We start from the raw sequence: 17,288 nt of genomic DNA, 5'->3' as shown, positions 1-17,288 counted from the left end.
AATCAAAGTTGATAATTTTTTTGTTATGCGGTGTAAAATCTTATGCGTAGCAATGTGAAAAAACATGAAGTTTTTCTCTAGCCATGTTATCAAGATGTGAAAAATAAAACATTTTAATCGTTTCATAAAAAATAATAGAAATTATCAATAGAAAAGAAATTTTCACTACAACGGAAACTAAACATATTCATTCTTGTTATGGCATCGTTAAAAATTACTAATTTCAAAACAAACGCAACTGTAGACATATACTTCTGACAATTTTATCAAAAGATAAGAAAACGTTATTGAGATCAATTTATGTTAATTTGACAGACGTCTCTGTTTGTTGCACGTCTTCCTTTTCCAAGGCTTCTATTCTCTTCGACGACGTCGTATCCCTTGGGGCTTGCTTGACACTTCCATCGCACCACAAAAAGAAAAACGCAAAAAGAAAGAACGACAATGCGACCTCAAAATCAAGCAGCTAAGAAAACGTGTGACCGGCCGGCTGAGGACTTGAGGGGAGGGCTTGTGCACTGTGGAGGGGAGGGCCAAGAGGGGAGGCAAAGAAGTGAAGGATGACTCGCGGAAGAAGGAGAGGTGTTTAGGATGACTCAAAACGACTGCACGTTATCGAAAAACTGGCTGCAAGGTCTCACAATTTCCCAAATTGTGGTTTTGATTTACGACGTGTGGCATACGTGTAGCCTTTGCTTGTACTTGAAGGATTATATTATGCTCTGACCGGTTGGATTTTCTTTACGTGGTTTTGCACCGTGGTGATGGTCATGGAAAAAAAATCGAAATTCGTGAAATTAAGCGTCAAATATCTCCTGTAGGAAACCTGGTAATTGACCCGTCTTTGTCTCAAGGCACAGATTTAGCCTTTATAAATATTCTGAGTCAAGAAACCGCTATGTACCTATAACGAGCGAAGCACAAACTGGTTAATAAAAAGGGTCTGCATCGCCCTCCGCAACCGTGCTAGGGCGCCCCCTTAATGGAAAACGCTTGTTACCATCATTGTATTTATTCAGCACTGACTGTGAATAAAGGCAAACCATTGCACCCACCCACATTCAAGCATGTCATCTCCAAAGGCTTTGTATTGCCTGACTTCGAAAGGATGTGGGCATAATATGTATTCTGATGGAAGAGATAGACATGCATCAGTGCTGGATAACGATATTATTAGGGATGGTCAGATCAGATACTTCGGATCCAAACTTTCTCGGATATTGCCCTTCATCAGAGAATTCAGATCCAAAGTTGTGGAAGACATTGAATCTGGATCCGAAAATTTAAATTAAAGCTTCAATAAATGCAGCGCCCATAAGAGTGGGAAGAGTTCCGATTCTCTCTTCGCATGCGTAATTACACTGCAATGCTTATCCTGCTCATGAACTATTCCATTTAAAAGCTCTTGCAGTGATTATGTTACAGAATTTCAGCCGTGGAAAATTTTAAGGTAAAACATGACAGGCGCATGGTGTGAATCTTCCCAAGAGATTGAACGACCATAGGAGGCTCAGCGCCGTAGAATAATAACCATGTCGAAAGTAACTACATTGCAGATTTCAACTGCTAACCCCCTCCCTCGGCCCTACATCTGCCCTCGGCTCATGCCTCTGACGTTTTTTTTCTTCTCCAAGACCGAACACGCCATAAATCATTAGCTTTGAAGGAAAATATCAAGTTTAAGCTCGAATTGATTGACACGAAGCTTTCTAGTTACAGTAAAATGTGTTGGTCCTTTGGATCTCTTGTTCATAGCCTTGTTACTTGAAAGATGGAGGGAGTGCATACCTTACCCTCCACTTCTCCTTTATGCGCTTCTGCTGCCCAATCCCTTGCTGAACAGTTGTCTCCATCTGTTAAATTTTGCCACAGTTGATGTCTTTATCGCTCTTGTGTTGCAGACCGTACAGTTGCAATTTATTGTAATGATAAACTATATTTCCAAAGTGTGGAAACATTTCTAGTTAGATGGTGAGAACGCAATGTATGCCATGTGTGTGCACTGCAGGGGCGGCTCCAGCCAGGGGGCGCGTGCCCCCCCTGGGCGGTGACTGACGGAATTTTTTTGCTGCTTGCAATCTCCTCTTACCTATGCCAGGAAAGGCGAGAATGAAATGATGGCTCGTCACCCATTGTGCTACCAAGTATTAATTTGTGAAGCAAAGCGCGTATGGCCGAAGTCACCCCATTCCACGGTATATACATTCCTACAGCCAGAAAGAGTTTTTCTCGAAGTTGAGATGTTCCGAATAATTTTTTTCACTATCGGCAGGCGAGTTTATTTTCTTTTTAGAAAATTTCTGCAACTCTTTATTCCTTAGATGAGCTTGCCAGATCTATGATTCAAATTTGAAAGTCTGCAACTCCGACAACATTCATCGGTCGTTTCCACTCGTGCGCACGGCCAAGTAGCACAAAGGTGGAGCACAGGTATGTTTTGCTGGCCTAGTGTTTAAAGTTGGAGCTCTGTACAATTACGAGCAAAAATTGTTGAAGATTTCCTCTGACGACACATTCTAAAGTTGAAGACTTTCTCTCTGAAACGGTTGGAGTAATTCATCAATCACACGTGAGCTTGGACAGTTGCATTCGTTTTGGGGTTGTATTCTTTTTTTATGTTATCAAACTGATTTCTCTTTCTTTGTGTACGCGTAGATCTAAATTTATTAGCATAGATATGCAAAATGGTTAGGTGGCTAATAAGGAAGAAGCCTCGGCTAGAAAATGATTCAAAGGAACAAGATTCGACATATCTTCCCGCGACTTTTTAAAGCATCAAGTAAATGTAATAAAACCATTGTTGATATCTTAGTTCATCAAATGACAGGTAACTGTGAGACTAGATGGGTAGAAAGGCATAAAGCTATTGTAACTTTTAGAGACGACTTACATGATATTGCCATAGCTGTCGAAAAAGTGTCAAAGTGGGATGATTACAAAAGGGCAACTAAAGGAAGATGTTTATTGTTATCAATTTGTAATTGTGAATTCATTTGAACTGTATACAGTCTGAGTGATGTTTTGAGTGCCATTTATATTTTAAGCAGATTTTTGCAAAATGAGACGATGTTTTTCAAGCTAAAAAAAAGTTGACCAAACTTTTGAAGTACTAAACGATAAGCAGATGAACTCTTATAAAATTTTCTCTGGAATTTTTGCAATGGCTAAGAAAATTATGGAGGAAATGGACATTCAAATCCGCATTCCACGTGCAGCAAATCGACAATAGAATCGAGCAAAGTACCTGGCTACCAATGATGAAGACGATATAATCGCATATGTATTGGGAAAAAATAATCTATATTCCCATCTTAGATTACGTAAATACGGATATCAAGGACAGATTTGCTGGAGAGTCAATAGAGTGCTTCAAGTTGAATACACTAATCCCAGCTGTTTTCATGGAAATAAAAAATTCGGACTCGTTTGAAAGCATGCTTGAAAAAATAAGTGATAAATATGCACCATTATTGAAAAAAATAAGAGTACAATATTAACGGAATTAGATAATAACTTTTTTGAAAAAAAATTTCGGAATTGAATGACATGAAACCAATGAAAACTGCCATGGAACTTTGTGTGTGTACATGATTGTATTTATAAATACTTGATAATAATCTCTATAATAACTTCGCAAAAATATTTTCCAAGATATTCAAATGAAATGTGGCAAATGATTTTACTGTCGACTTCAGTTGTATTTTCTTGATCAATCATACAGTAGTTCCTGAAATCCAAAAGTTAAATACTTATGGGTAAAATTGGAATTTAATATATTGAAGAGAAAACTTCATTTCGCCCGCAAAGCACTTTTGTCAAGGGGTATAAAATGCGAACTCGCATCACGTACCGTAGACTACCCTCTATTTATAAATGTTACGCTTATGTCTGCTTTTTCTCTCTCAATTTTTGATCTACAGGGATGGGGTTTGCTGCATTTGGTGTGGATTCTCTGTTTTCATGATTTGATCATAATTGAAAGTGCATAAATAATACACGTCGTAAATTATACTCACACTTTTCCCATAAGATTGCACAGAGTTTTTCTTATTTTCTCGCCCTATTTCCCTCATCTCTCCATCGAAATCTATGACTCGAACGTCTATTCAAAGCTTGTGTCTCCCGCTTGGAACGAAAAATATACAGATCGTTTGAAATTCCACACGTAAATCGGAAATTACTTTTACAAATTTTTCCATAAAATAACACGGGATTTATCAACTTTCTCGGTGTATTCTATGCAATTCGCTCATTAAAACAAACAATTTGTACCAATTCCTTCATTCTTTCTCAACTATAATGCCGAAACTCTTATCTTATTTTGACGCTTGTATGCCACATCATGAGAGAGAGAGAGAGAGAGAGTGGGGGTAGGGGGGAGGGGTAAGCAGCCTGTCGCGCCCCCCTCAAGGAAATCCTGGAGCCACCCCTGGTGCACTGTGGCATGAAACCATCATGAGGAAGTGCAAAATCCACCTCACCATTACTGAAGCATCTGACTGAAACACATGTGACAAAATTCGGGGAAACGTGTTTGAGGAAAATTTGCCAATCAAAATTGCATTCCTTTTATTGTATGTATGTATGTTGAAGAAACTTGAATTATTACTTCATTCTATAGCAGGCATTTAAAAAGCATTTTGGATCCGAAAATATCTGATGATCCCGCACTTGAAATAAAGGATCCGATCTGGATCTGAAAAAAAATGTGGATCCATCCATCCCCAGATATTTTGATATAAATATTCCTATTTTTATGCTCTGCATTTTATATTTTAGCAGGAAATTTTATACTTAGGAAAAAGTCATGGCTTGCAGAGGGTTTAATTAAGTTTAGGAATCATATTAGAAATAAGTGCTTAGCTTTAGTTATGAATCATTTGAAACTGCAGTGCATGTTAACTATTTTTGTTTTTTGGTGGATTTATGTCTGTGTTTATTTTGTTGTTCATGAGAAATGATGGGGATCGGGTTGGTGTGGTGGCTAGAGTGCTGGCTTCCCACCCGGCGGGCTCGGGTTCAAATCCCGGCAGTGGCAGAGAATTTTCAAAGACTACCCGATCCCTGCTTGAGTGTTGTGTGGGGGACATTTCAAGCGCAACACTCCGTCCGTCGGATGGGACGTTAAGCCGTGGTCCCCTTGGCGCCTTTCGTTAAGAGCAGGCTAATGCCGATGCCGGGTTTCTCTCCACCCTTCCTTCCACACCCTAACCTCATGGCGCAAATGACCTCAGCTGTCGGTCGCCTCCTTCAAATACCATACCATGAGAAATGATGTGCGACTCTTGAGAACTGAGAACAGGCTCACACTTTTGCCAGAGATAAATTGAGCATTTCAAAAATCTCTCTTTGTGACAGGCTTGGATTTGGTGGCGGAAAGGATTGCTAATTTATTTTCAATCGACCTGTTGAAGCTCAAGTTAAAATTGATTTCCAAATGGATTGCTCCCAAAGAGGAGAACATCCCCTCACTGGAGATGAGCTGTGTGGGAGAGATGTTTGCCAAGGAGGGAAGGATAAACGCTGGTGCGCTCTGTGACGACATTAAGAGGTAAGAAGGCACCAAACGACTCAGAGAAATTATCTCATGCAGCCTGTACTTGATTGCAATATTTGTGCATACTTTTCTTAGAAATATGTCTTCATCATTCCATGCCACATCGAGTTGAAGCTGATCCTTTACCTCTCCGATTATGATAAAAAGTCGTATGTATGTTTAAATAAGAATAATCGTTGATAATTAAAGATAGTAATTAGGAGAAATATATTTTAAAAATAAGCTGTGTCATCTTTAACCAGTGCTCATTTGGGCAAATCACTTTGTTTCAATCAGTTATCATCAGGGCTTCATGATCAATGAGTTACTTACTAATGCTCTCAATATTGAGATAAAACTGTCAGTTGACATCAATATGAAGTACTGTCATTGAATTATCATATGAGCGTGTGTAAGAGCCGCACACGTGTTAGAGACGCACCCCTATTTTGAGCATTGAAGCTGAAGAAAAAAAATTTTCGACATTTTTTTAATCCTATCACGTGGTGTTGCAGACGTATGCGCCTCGACTTTTGACAGTTATCAAAATTTCCTCTTTCAATACTAAACATTTATGGAGCATTTTTTCAGCTTATCAGATTTTTATTAGAGATGGGTTGAATAGCAGATTTCTCGAACTTGAATATTGAATTCGAATAGTAAAACATAGCTCGAATATTCGAATACCTTGAATTTCGAATACCTCGAATGCTAGAATTGCACAGCATATTAAACGTACATTTCTTCTTCTATTTCACTTGATGAATGTATAAATAAAAAGGTATACAGTGGAACCTCGATCTATCATTTTTCAAGGGGATGTGCAAAAAAAAACTATGAATGTGGGAATGTTTGACTAGGTTGCCTATGCAGCAGCAAACCCAATATTTTTGCGATTATTTGTGATTTCCTTTAACGGATTCAAACAGGAATTTAGCTGATTAATGGAATATTTTAATTTTATAGAAGCAATTTGGGCATGTAGTTGGTTCAACTAACATCTCTTTCAAATATCCTGAGGGGACACACTGACTCGCGAAAAAATGATTGCATGCCATCTTGGCATTTACACTGCTACGGTGGATTTCTGTATGATGTACACATTCTTATCTACCAAACGCCATTTCAGCGGCATGCCCATCAGATACTCGGCTTTATCCAACTACTTGTTTTCAACAGGTAGCTAGCTCGCTTTACCTCCACTCCTACTGTAAAGTGCTAGTGGACAATCCGAGGCGTACACGCACTTCTCCACCAGATTTTCTTCTTCTTCAATTATTTTCAGTCCATCTTCGGAAGTTCTCACGAGATAAGCAGATGAATCCGAATTGCTAGCAGGGAGAAACCAAATATCCTGAGAAAATATCCCTTCCTCTGTGACTGTGACAATAGCATAACTCATACATTGTAACTTGATACATGTTTTTGGAAAAAAATACCGCATCAACTTCCGATAAGCTCAGCTGCGAGGATATCGAGTTTCGCCAGAATGCTAAGTCTCCGTTGTATTTTGACATTTATTTCCTTGCGTAAAATGCTTAAATAAAGTCAGAAATACGTTGTGTTTGGTCTTATTCTTTTTTAAATTACGCGCAAATTACTAATATTTCAATCCAATAAAGGTGTAATATCAATTGCCGAAAGTAATTGATAGACACCTATTGGGCTAATAGATGACTCATGCAGCAGTTGACCTCCAGACATGGGGAACTTCGAAGCAGGTGGGCAGAAAAAGGTCAGTGGGGGAGAAAGAGGGAAGGGTGAAACACGATTCTATTATTCTCATGTAACTTGATATTTTCTTTTGAAGCCTATTTGATGTATGGTCTTCGTAATTCGAACCCTGCTCGAGCCTTTTGTTTGATTTCGGAGAGGAGGAAAGCGTCGGAGGAGGGGTCGAGGGCTGATGGATGGAGGGGGTAGTGGATTTTGGGAATTGTGCTACGTAGTTACTATCCCATGGCACAGAGGTTCTCCTGGTGGGGGAAACCAGGGATTTTCAGATTTTTTCAGCCGATCATTTTCCGTTCCCCAAGTCGAACTCTATTCACCGCTCTAATCCAAGAATTTGATGTAGTTCGTCAACTAACCTAAATTGGCGCCGCATGCACTAAACGACTCAAGTTCTCTACATTTTTCTAAGTCAACTACCAACGACGTGCGTGCGACAGTGTATTGCGCGAAAGTCAAAGTATTCGAGGTTGTACCTGTAGCATAATTATTTAAGATCTCGAATATAGAATACTTTCTTGTATTCGAGGTATTCGAGTATTCGCGTATACTATTCTCACATCTCTAATTTTAATTTAAAATTTAAATTTACACAATATGTATGGCGCTTGAAGGTATGTAGGTATTCACCTGTAGTCTTAACCTTAATGATGCTTACTAGAGATGGTCGGATCGGATACCTCGGATCCAAATATCCATGGATAATGCCCTTCACCTTAATGTACTTCGGATCCAAATTCATCAAAGAAATTGAATCTGAATCCGAAATTTTAAATCAATGCAATTAATGCTTGTGAATGCATCGTCCCATAAGAGAGAGTAGAAGGAGTTCCGATCCTCTCTTCGCGTAGGCCGTTGCTCTACGATGCTTGTCCTACTCATGAACAATTTTATTTTAAAGCTCTTGTAGGAGTTTTGCATTAGAATGGCAGCCGTGGAAAATTTAAAGGCAAAACACGACAGGCAAATAGTATGAACCTTCCCAAGAGATTGAACAACAATCGGGACAATCTCAGTGCTGTAGGATAATAACCACGTGATAGATTTCATGGAACCACACTCGGCCCTCCATCAGTCAATGCCTCTACCGTTTTTTCCTTTTCGAGACCCCGCAGACTGTAAATCACTCGCCTCAAAGGAAAATATAAAGGTACGGAAAGGTGTTTCATCCCTACTCCATCTCACCAACTGACTTTTTTCGGTCTATCAATCAGTCTTCAAATGACTCCTTCAAAGTTCCCAGTTCCTGGAGGTCAACTGTTGCATGAGTCACCTATTAGCCCAAAAAGTATCAAACAATGATATTCAGCAATTGCTATTATGCAATAATTAGATTGAAATGTTACTAATTTGCACGTAATTAAAAAAATGAGACCAAACACGACGTATTTTAAGCTAGGAAATAGATGGAAAAATACGATGGTGATTTTTGGCGAAACGCGATATCCTCGTAGCTGAGCTTCTCGGCAGTTAATTCGGCATTTTGTTCCGAAAAAATGATATCAGGTTGTTATCAGTTATCAATTTACGAGCTATACTATAAGTCTCACTTGTCAGAGTTACTGACGAAGGGATATCTTCTCAGGATTTTTGTTTCTCCCTACTAACAATCCGAATTTATCTGCTCATCTGGCACTACGCTAATTAGAAAAGGATGGGTATCTTTAGGGTAAAAAATTTCATGGCGCAGTCATATAGTCACGCTTTGCCCTCTGCAGTATGCTCTGCGTACCCCCGTACGCGATAGCATTAGTTCCGAACTTCACCTCGTACGAGTGGTTCCCTAATTTCCAGGGTGGCTGGACTTCGAACCACCGAGTGTTTTCTATGTGGGTTTAATAAAGTCAGGTTTCATTTTCACTAGTTTAATTTTATTCGTCTTCGGACCATGGCCCCTCCGAAGAAACTATTGAGAGCTTTAAGAGATGGACTGAGAATAATTGAACCTGAAGAAAAGAATCCGGGCTAGATGCGCGTGAATATTGCAGAGCGCCTTGGGTTGTCCGCTAGCACATGACGGTAGGGGTGGGGATAGAGTGAGCTACCAAAAATATATTCATTAGACAGGAACAATTCAAATAATAGACTATTTTTGGCCTTCGTGATCCATCTCACAGCCAGTCACTGCGCCGGCGAATGCGGTTGTTTTAGGCACAACATGCACATTGCTCTCATGAATACGTGTACTGGAAATGGTGTTTGATGGATAAGAATTTTTACATCAGACTGAAATCCATAATAGCACTGTAAATGCCGAGTGGAGAGCAAACATTTTTTTAGTGAGGTGGCGTTTTCCTTCAGAATTTTGAAAGAGATATGGGTCGAATCAACAATATGACCTATGTGTCTTGATAAAGTACTACTATTCCTGTTATTATCTAAAATATTGTTTGAAACCTTTAATGAATCTCTTAATTACTCGCCAAAATCCTGCGTTTCCTGGGACATAGGCAACCTAGCAAAAAATAGGGCATTGATCGTTTTTCCGCATTCATTTTATAATCGTATCGTTATTAGGAAAAAAAATTTTTTCCCCTAGTGGAGTTCCAAAAAAGGAGGGTAGTCTTAGAATCGTGTTCGTCTTAGATTTGTGCTAATACGGTGTATGAAATTGTTTTTCGATATATTATGTTCTATAAACAATTTTCATAAAATATTTTCCGTTAAATAAGAAAGAATCAATTTATTATATTCTATAAACAATTTAAATAAAATATTTTCCGTTAAATAAGAAAGATTGGGGTGGGGGAAATTCGGTTACTGTGCAGTGATAACAACGTGCGCAAAATACAATCTCTCGGCGAGGAATTAAAAAAGGACCTCGGGTGTCCGGACGGAAGAAGGTCCGAAGGGTATTCGGCATCCAGGCAAGAGTGCGGTTGGGCTGGTCCTTTAGTCGGCCCTGAATTTTGCAAGCGATAGATCAGGTCATAACAGATATCACTTTTCATTGCGGCATTAACATTCACGGCGTTTGTCGCGTACGTTAATTTTCTGTTGATATACGGCCAGTGATTTTCTTATTGTTGGCTTATTAACGGACCGTGAATTTAGTGAAATTGAGACCTTGAAAACCTGAAAAAACCATGAAAACCTGATAAATAACCGTGAAAACCTGGAAAAAGCCGTGTATTTCATTATTCAGGTAGAGTGGGAACCCTGCTTGAGGTACTCCAACCAGTACTTTCACTTTTGATTTGATTTCCACCTCTCAAAATCTTCTTCTAACCTTATTTAGGAACTCAAAAATGGCGGAGTTAGTGGACCTGCCAGCTCTAAAACCATGTTGAGATTCAGAAATTAAAGATATATAGAATTTCTTTCGATAATGGCTGTAATATGTATTTTATACTGAGATTCATTTACAGTGGTGGAAAAAATTAATGCAAAGCTCAGTTATGTCTGAATGCAGCCAGCTCAGGAACTATGTATTTGAAGACGTCCATCCTTCAAAATTTTTTCCTTGTAATGTTCTCTTACTCTTGGGAATTTTCAAATTAAATACCCTTTGTATCGGGTAAATTCAATTACATGCATTGCAGTAGGACAACACATGAAAAACCCAGCTTAGAATTTTCCCGAAGCATGCTTCTCTTGAATACATTGGTGCCCGATGATCCCATAAATTCCTAGGGATGTACAAAAATGTCATAATAGGTTGCACAGATATTAAATCACAACTAAAACAACTATTTATGTCAGCAGGCTTGTAGTGATTCTGATATTACCTCTCAACTCCAGGGACCTATTCAAAGCAATTAACGCGTATGCAATCAAAATACTGACATTTTTTGTTTGGTATCATTAACTGCTCCCTCACTGATCTTGAAAATATAAACAGTATGTTCGGAATACAGTGGGCCAAACACCAAAAATAACTCATGTTTAGAAAGAATATTACTTGGCAGGAATGGATGTTGGGGTCTGATGGAGGTACAATCACTCCTTGCCAAAGAAGCTCAATCATTAAAGATATACTTTCATAGCACAGACACACCTGTTCTTAGTGCAGTGATAAGAGCTGATAAGAATTTAACCCCCTAAAATTATTTGCGAAAGAGCATGAGAGTGTAACCTTCAACATTTAATCAAAGAAGAGGAATAAGAAAGATGGATGGCACAGAAGTAATGTATGTGGAAAGCATTATAGCACTGTGTTTGAAATGAGAACATAAATAAGTAAAAAACATGCGCATATGTAGCTCCAAAAGGTCAACTTCTCCCCAAAATAGAAGGCTGTCTCATTGCATGCAGGGTCAGGTGATAGCTAATAGGAATTGCCAGTAATACATCCTAAGCAATAATAGAAAATGTCAAATGCAGAAAATGTAAATCCCAAAAAGAAACTATTGATCATAACTAGGGACATTTTCTATTTATAGCCAAAATTGGTGATATATTTTTACAAAAGCGATGTTTTTTGCCTTAAAATCAGTGTTATTTTAACGGCAAAATATTTTATGTTGATTGAGAGCCATGCTTTCAGTGGCTTTCAGTATCCTAAACTTACGGCACCCATTGCCCTAAATTTAGGATATTATTGACTGGGGATAATTCAAGCAATAATATACATGGAGTATAGACTAAATTCACCTATTTTATACATTTTATCCCTCTCATATCCATATACCCAACTTACATAGAGAGAGAAATTACTTTTAAATGTCTGTAATTTCAAATGAAGTATTGCGATTGTGACCAAATTGTCTTCTTTTAGATTTGTTCTCTTATCTGTTAACCCAGTGCTATAGCAGGAAAGAAATCTTTCTGAGTCCACTTATGTAGAGGGGGTCCAAATTGCTTAAAGGCACTTAGATACAAACGATGTCTCAGACAATTTGAGCTTCTGCATTGCTTTAATTATATCCACTAAACCCTGGGAATTTTTTTTGTAGGTAGTAATTTCCGTAATTCTCTCAACCCCAACATCAACTTCTCTGTCTCCATTTTTCAAAAACTCTCTTGCACGTATTGTTTTCATATTAGTTTATTTACGTTCATTATGCAATTATCAGATCATTTACTCTTTTCTTTTGTTATTAATGCTTCATCCTCTCTGGGAATATTTTTAATGCACTGAATTAGAGCCGCTTAAAATTTTATATTAAAGGTGAAAACATTACTCCATGATGTCTTGCTGATGAATCATTTACGATCATCAATTTCTATTGCGCAGTACTGTTATTCTACCACATATTGTTGAAAATTAGCTGAGAAAGCTATCAAAATCTCGAGTTTATGAGAACAATGTAGCTTAAATATACACTTCGAAAAACAATTTCATGAGAGAAGCATGAGCAGAAGAAAAAATGTTGAAAATAACCTCTGAGTTGTGAAAATTGCCCTTGAATTGGAGAAAATTATGATTACCACGAAATTCGCATATTAGCAGGAAAACCCCAGAATTCACATTATAATTGCAGGAAAAGAGTACACCAAATGCCATAATGATGCAGCTTAAGTAGTACACCAGTCAATAGCAAAAAGTACAACCTAATAGAGGGTACCAAAACATAATACATATAGTATATCCCTGAAGGAGTATTAGAAAAGAGGGAATAGAAACTATATTTGGTCCAAACAATTTAAACAGATAAACCCAAAGCATGTGACTGACCAGATATTTCACTTCAGAAAAAAAGAGAAAGCTACCTACCTTATCAGTTGACTTCAGTTCCCTCCGATCAATATGTACATCGCAAGTGCAATGAAAAAAAAAAACAAAAAAATATACACCCTTCTCAATAGGTCAAGAAAGAAGTTGGAAGCAAAATTATGTGTACATAATACCTCTATTTTTGTCGGTAACCTCCTGTCCTGTCATGTTGGATTATGCCTGAATACTTTCATTCTTAGATGAAGGTATAATGTCAATGACATTTATCACTCTTGTTCTTTCCTCAGGTTGCTCCACATTTGCAAATCTGTTGACAAGAATGTGGTGCTCGATCATTTAATGTCTCTAAATTTCACGCCTTTCCTGACATCAGTGAAGTTGAAAATAATTCTCTGTATCCGTGAGTTGGATGAATCACATGCAACCTCTATCTTGGATGCTAAAAATGGACATGACTTGGGGTAAGTTGGTTATCTATGTGTATTTGGTAAAAAATTGTCATAAATTGAATCTCATGTTGGCAAACGATATTTAATCATATTTACCAGGTATCTTCGAATATAGCCCCCCTTTGTTCTGCCCTAAATGTCAGGGAGAAAAGTATAGGTATATAAAAGTATTTATGTATATATTATATTTAAGTGCAAGCGACCAATTAGGCAACCTGAACATTATCATCAAGGTCTAGGTAAGACGATTGTTCAGTTGAAAATTTCTCCACCCCCATATTTAAGAGCAGCTGAAAGTACTTAAGCTAAGATTAACAAGTCTCTATGTGGTCGAATATTTAGAGGAGGAGTTAATTCTAGTAGTTCCTATGTTGACTTCTAACTTATATTTCCCATTATTGTCTGCCTCTGAAAATCTGCTATGTTTAAGTAAGAATTATTCACCATGTTTGATCTGTTCATACTGTAAATTGTTTGTGTTGTGTTTTTATTAAAGAATTCTTATGATGGCATCGTTGAACTAGATTACAATGAAGTGCGACAAAGCTTTCAAGTGGCAAGCCTTTTCCTCAATTAATCACTAAGGAATCTCTTTGATATTTTCTTCAGGGCTTACGTAAAGAAGTTATATCTTCTGCTACTACTGGAAGGACATGGTATTGTCCGTTCACATGAGGAATATGAGTCGGTGGACATGGGGACTCTGGTGAGGAGCATTCTTGGCCGAAAGCCTCTCCATCCAGTTTCTGTCACCTTGGCTGCTAAGTTCTGTTTATCATCTGGTGTTTTTGATCATTCTCTGTGGTCAGAGATATTTATCAACCTGATGAAGTTGTCAATGGTAAGTTAGTTGTGCTATTTCTCAAAAATATTTATTGTCTGGCATCCAGTTTATATGTGCAAAATTTTCCCAAAAGATGAAAGAAGGTGAGCCATTCAGTTGCAGAGAATAATTGTTGTCATTCATGCCCTGACGAGTTTTCTCTGGAAGGAACGCTTCTCTCACTAGCATTCACTAGACAAGTGATTTGTGTGCTCTTAGTTGGTCATGGTGGAGGCAGCTATGCTTGAAGTGCTGCTTATGAGCAAGCGCAAAGCATTTTTCCAGAATGATCCATCTTTTTTCATTGCATAATTGGGAGTTTGCACTTTTTGCACCACAATCCAAAGAAAGGAGTGTATTGTTTAAAGCTCCTGGAAGGCTCATATCCAGGATGGGGCTTCAGCCCCCTGAAATGTATTCCCTTGTAGTGACTGCCTGCAGTACATCTGATGAGGAGGTCACTAGCTCAGGGGCACCTATCCTCTGATACTCCATTTTTTGATGTTGTTACATTTTATCATGCCTGCCACTGAATCATTTTGAAGAAAATTAGTAATTCAACCTCCTCCAAAATAGGACAATTTTTGTGATAAGTCATTGGAAAGATATATGACATGAAACTGAGGAATGAAAATCATGCAGAGTAATATCATCATTATGTTTGTGGTTAAGAAAAGAGTCATGTGCATCTTTGTGTAGGTATGCGCCTGTAGTACTTTTTGATCTCGAGTCAGGATCTTAAATTTAGCACCTTTTTTTTATTTGTGTATGTCATATTTTCCTTGTTATTGTTTTAAGTTAAGACAAGTGAAAATGCATGCAGACAGGAAATTGAGTTCCAATCATAAATAGAAAAAAATAAATACCCTGATAATGAATATTTTGTTTGGCTTGGCAATCAACAATGAGAAAGAGAATGGATGTTAAGCCTCCAAATACGATCCGTTAATGAATTTAACTGTAAATTTGTAATGTCTTGGTGTTTTTTGTGTCCAAGGAAGTGTGGTGCAGTATTGTTACTGCTGCAATTGTAATTTTCATTTCTATTTTCCTGTTTTTAATTGTTTAACTTATTTGCCAATTAGCAGCTCAGCCTAATTGCAGTGGAACCTCGATCTATAGTTTCGGCATTGATCATTCACCATTCCTGGTCCTAAATAAAGTCCCATACAGACAATGTAAGTTTTCCCACATCTATACTTTCCCTAAGTATTGTTTTCCCGCATTGATCGTTTCAAGATCATGGTCCCGATGTATAATTTTCCCACATCCATCGTGTGACGAAAATGAGAAGTAGTATTAACAATGTGTCATTTATGGCTCACAGCGACATACACATATTTTGCATCTTCCTTAAGAGATGGAACTACCATAGGGAGAAGATGAGTGCCATAGGATATTAATCTGCTCTTCCCCCCCCCCCCCCCCCCCGAAATCAAGTTACACGAGAATAATGGAAACATGTATGGTGCCTCTCTCTTTCTTGCCAACTGACCTTTTTCAGCTTACGTATTTCAAGGTTCCCCATTTCTGGAGGATTGGTAATCTACCTTTATTGGATTTAAATATTGATAATGTGCACATAATTTAAAATGAATAGGACCAAATACAACATCTTTTAGCATATTAGGCAAGGAAATACTTGGCGAAATACAGTGAAGATTTATCATTCTGAAAAACTCAATATCCTCACAGCTGAGCTTCTTGGAAGTTGATGTGGCATTTTTTTACCGAAAACAGGATAATAGGTTACAATTCATGAGTTATACTAAGAATCTCTCTTGTCAGAGTCACTGATGAAGGGATATCTTCTAAGGATATTTTGTTTCACCCTACTAGCCAATCAAATTCACCTGCTTATCTGGTGCTATGCTACTTAGAAATGAGTGGGTAAGTTTCCTTCTCTTCAGGATAAAAAATTTTGTGGCGCAGTCATATGGCCATGCTTCACCCTCTGCAGTCTGTTCTGCGTGTGCCATACTCAATAGTTCAGTTCCAAACTTCACCTCGTAGGAGTACAATCCAGTGTGTGTTGACTTCAAACTAGTGGGTGTTTTCAGTTTGGGTTTAATAGAGCCAGGCTTCATTTTTACTAGTTTCATTTTTATTAGTTTTATTTATTATTAGTTTTATTTTATTAGTTATTTTTACTTGTCTATGGACCATGGCCCTTCTGAAGAAGCATGTAAGGGCTTTAACAGATGGATTGAAAATAACTGAAGAAGAAGAAAAAAATCTGGAAGAGAAGCGTGTGAATATTGCAAAATGCCTCTGGTTTTTTGCAAGCACATTGCAGTAGGAGCAGGGCTGGGCAACCTGGACTAGGGTAATGTAGCTAGGGGGTGACCAAACACCCGCGCCCTTTAATTGTGCGATATTCTATACCAAACCCCATGGTATGAAGCTGAGGTTCAGGTGGGCATGCAGATGGCATTAAGGCAATGCAGGTGGCATTAAGGCAGAATTGTTCTATATTTACACGATTGCCTCAATTATATTAAAAACATACCTATTTAAAAGAAACATTTCAGATAGTTGACTATTTTTGGCCCATGTAATCGATCTCATAACCAATCACTGTGGCAGTGAAAACATAGTTTTAGGCAGAACATGCACATTGCTCTTGTAAATATGTGTACTTGAAATGGCATTTGATAGATCAGAATTATCACATAATACAGATTCATCCATGTAAATGGCAAGATGGAGTGCAAATATTTCGTGGCGAGGTGACGTTTTCCCATAGGTCATTTAACTCCTTCCCTGATTTGGACAAGATATCTCATCCTAAGAAGACGGGTAAAAACTGATGCGGCCAAGTTAACTCGTCCTATGTCAAGTTTTCTTCTTCCTTGATCTTTCTTAGAAGTACGTAGTTTTGTCGCAAGAGTGCATATAAATCTATAATTTTTCGTAATTATTATGCTTCTAAACCTATGCTATATCAAGATATGATAAATGAACAAAGAAATATATTTGATGCGTTTTATAGATAACTACGGTGACTTTTCATGGTGTTTTTATCAATCGTTGGAACAGTCGAAGGGAGCCGGTAGACAAGTGCCGTCTTGCTAATCTGAGGGTCAGGCGTTCGAATCTTGCTATCGGAAAGGATGTTATAATGTCTATATT

At 38.0% G+C, this 17,288-nt stretch overlaps 2 protein-coding genes across 2 annotated transcripts in view; one reads left to right on the top strand and one right to left on the bottom strand.

Annotated features, from left to right (window-relative positions):
- LOC124171903 (mitochondrial potassium channel-like) overlaps window positions 1–17,288 on the bottom strand; it is a 62,604-nt gene that overhangs the window by 26,775 nt on the left and 18,541 nt on the right. The window lies entirely within an intron of this gene.
- LOC124171901 overlaps window positions 1–17,288 on the top strand; it is a 139,764-nt gene that overhangs the window by 113,965 nt on the left and 8,511 nt on the right. The window contains exons 33-35 of the mRNA XM_046551298.1: window positions 5,359–5,551; window positions 13,172–13,345; window positions 13,943–14,174. Of these exons, the coding sequence (XP_046407254.1) occupies window positions 5,359–5,551; window positions 13,172–13,345; window positions 13,943–14,174 (599 nt within the window). The remainder of the gene's footprint in view (window positions 1–5,358; window positions 5,552–13,171; window positions 13,346–13,942; window positions 14,175–17,288) is intronic.

This window comes from Ischnura elegans, chromosome X (genome assembly GCF_921293095.1).
Source record: "Ischnura elegans chromosome X, ioIscEleg1.1, whole genome shotgun sequence".
Taxonomy (NCBI): domain Eukaryota; kingdom Metazoa; phylum Arthropoda; class Insecta; order Odonata; family Coenagrionidae; genus Ischnura; species Ischnura elegans.
The sequence above is the reverse complement of the archived record's forward strand: the minus strand, read 5'-3'. Positions and strand labels throughout refer to the sequence as shown.